At 39.8% G+C, this 1755-nt stretch overlaps 1 protein-coding gene across 1 annotated transcript in view; it reads left to right on the forward strand.

Annotated features, from left to right (window-relative positions):
* The first annotated feature begins 921 nt into the window (after nucleotides 1–921).
* The window catches only part of tmprss5 (transmembrane serine protease 5), a 6750-nt gene continuing 5916 nt past the window's right edge, over nucleotides 922–1755 (forward strand). Inside the window, exons 1-2 of the mRNA XM_035679612.1 lie at nucleotides 922–938; nucleotides 1083–1362. Coding sequence (XP_035535505.1) covers nucleotides 922–938; nucleotides 1083–1362 — 297 coding nt within the window. The remainder of the gene's footprint in view (nucleotides 939–1082; nucleotides 1363–1755) is intronic.

Here is a 1755-nt window from a genome sequence, read left to right on the forward strand (position 1 = left end):
AAGGATAAATAACTAATTTATGTCCCTGAATGAAAATATTTTTTTAATCTTCCTCAAATGATTTCTAACAAAGAGAATTCAGTGAATGGCATCTCTGTAAATCACTGTTTACTCGACTGTCTGAGAAAACAGATTTCACCAGAAGAGGAAGACATCAAATCCCTGTGAAAATTACCAAACAGCAGCTATGTTCTCTTTGTTCCTCTGTTTGCCTCTGCAGGAGAACAATTGAGAGCAATGCTAATATTGTCAAACATTATTAACCTCACAACCCTGGCAATATGAATTTCAGCTCTTGCTCCATCACATGCAATTTACGCCACTACTGCAATGCTCATTACTATGTGTTTGATTTCCAAATAATTCCATATGACACCTGTTAGATGAGCCAAATAGATGTGAGCCATTTCTTGGATCCTGCCTTGACAGTTGGACAAGAAGGAATTTTCTTCCTGGCAGTTGTTCCCTTCACCTGTGCTCTGCTAATCCCATACCACACATATAGGAGATACATAAACAACCTTTGTATCCAATGTTCTTTTTACCTACAAAGACCTAATGAATCATTTATTATCTATAAAAATTTCACGTGTCTTCTGAGAACTGGCGTGCAGACACACTTTGATCTCCTTCAAACTATTTTTCTCACTATTCTCAAAGAGCATGCCTTTGTCATCTCAGTAATTATTCGTGCTATTTTTAGAGATAACGATTCCTTTTTGAAACCACTCGAGTTTCTGCTGCACTTAAAACAAATACGATATTTGAAATACAAGAACGCAATGTTGACAAAAACAGTCAGATTGTGAGCTGGTTAAATGAGTGAAGAGAGGGGAGAAAGTCTCATCTGTCAGCGAGCAGTCAGAACAGACTTCATTTTGTTCTTGAGTGTTGAGAGATGATAGCTTTGGATTCCAAATGATGGGGATTGACATGATGTGAGACTTTTCAACAATCTGCAATAATGACCTTTTCTCAGAAACTACAAACTGTCAGGTAATAACATGTCTCAGGTGAAAATGGAAAATCTTTTGGCACAGGTAAAAAGTGTTACCTAGCAACCCCCGGTGTCCTATCAATAGTCAGCGTGGAGGTATCTCTGGAGATGCTCCCCCCCTACAAAGACCTGGTTCAGCTTGCTTTCACAGGCCCCATGACCCCCCTGGACAAACAACAGCCTCATTCTCTGCACCACTGACCTCATTGTCTCTTTGTGAAGGGAAAGTCCAGAGTTGCATTCTGTTAAATGGCAAATGGTTCATCAGCTGCGAGCGGGACGGACCTCTCTACCTCCAGCACAGGCCTACAGATGAGCACGGACACCGCTGCCTTTTCTTCAGGACCGTACGCAAGGAAAACATGGTAGGTAAGGGGAGACTAAATATTCACTACATCTTGCTCCAGCTGGCAACAACACCTCTCTCATATTGTCACCTTCACATTTACAGTAACAGCTGCTGTTTATACATGTAGTGCTCCCCTAAAACTTATATCACACTTGTTTCTGTCACATTTATTTATGTTTTGTATTTCATGGGCATCTTATGACCTGTGCTATACAGCTGTATTGGATTTCTAAAGTGCTTTTGCACTATATACAACTGATTCCCAATCTAAAATTACATGTTTAGCTACACTCAAGTGCTACAGTAATACGAGAGAGCAGATGGTATGGCATTTATTTAGATGGATTTTGTGTTGCAATTGTATAATACTGCATCTCACATCCATGGAGAGCCTTATTATAATTACTGT

The sequence above is a fragment of the Morone saxatilis genome, unplaced genomic scaffold (genome assembly GCF_004916995.1).
Source record: "Morone saxatilis isolate NCDOM2014 unplaced genomic scaffold, NCSU_SB_2.0 Contig8, whole genome shotgun sequence".
In the NCBI taxonomy this organism is placed as follows: domain Eukaryota; kingdom Metazoa; phylum Chordata; class Actinopteri; family Moronidae; genus Morone; species Morone saxatilis.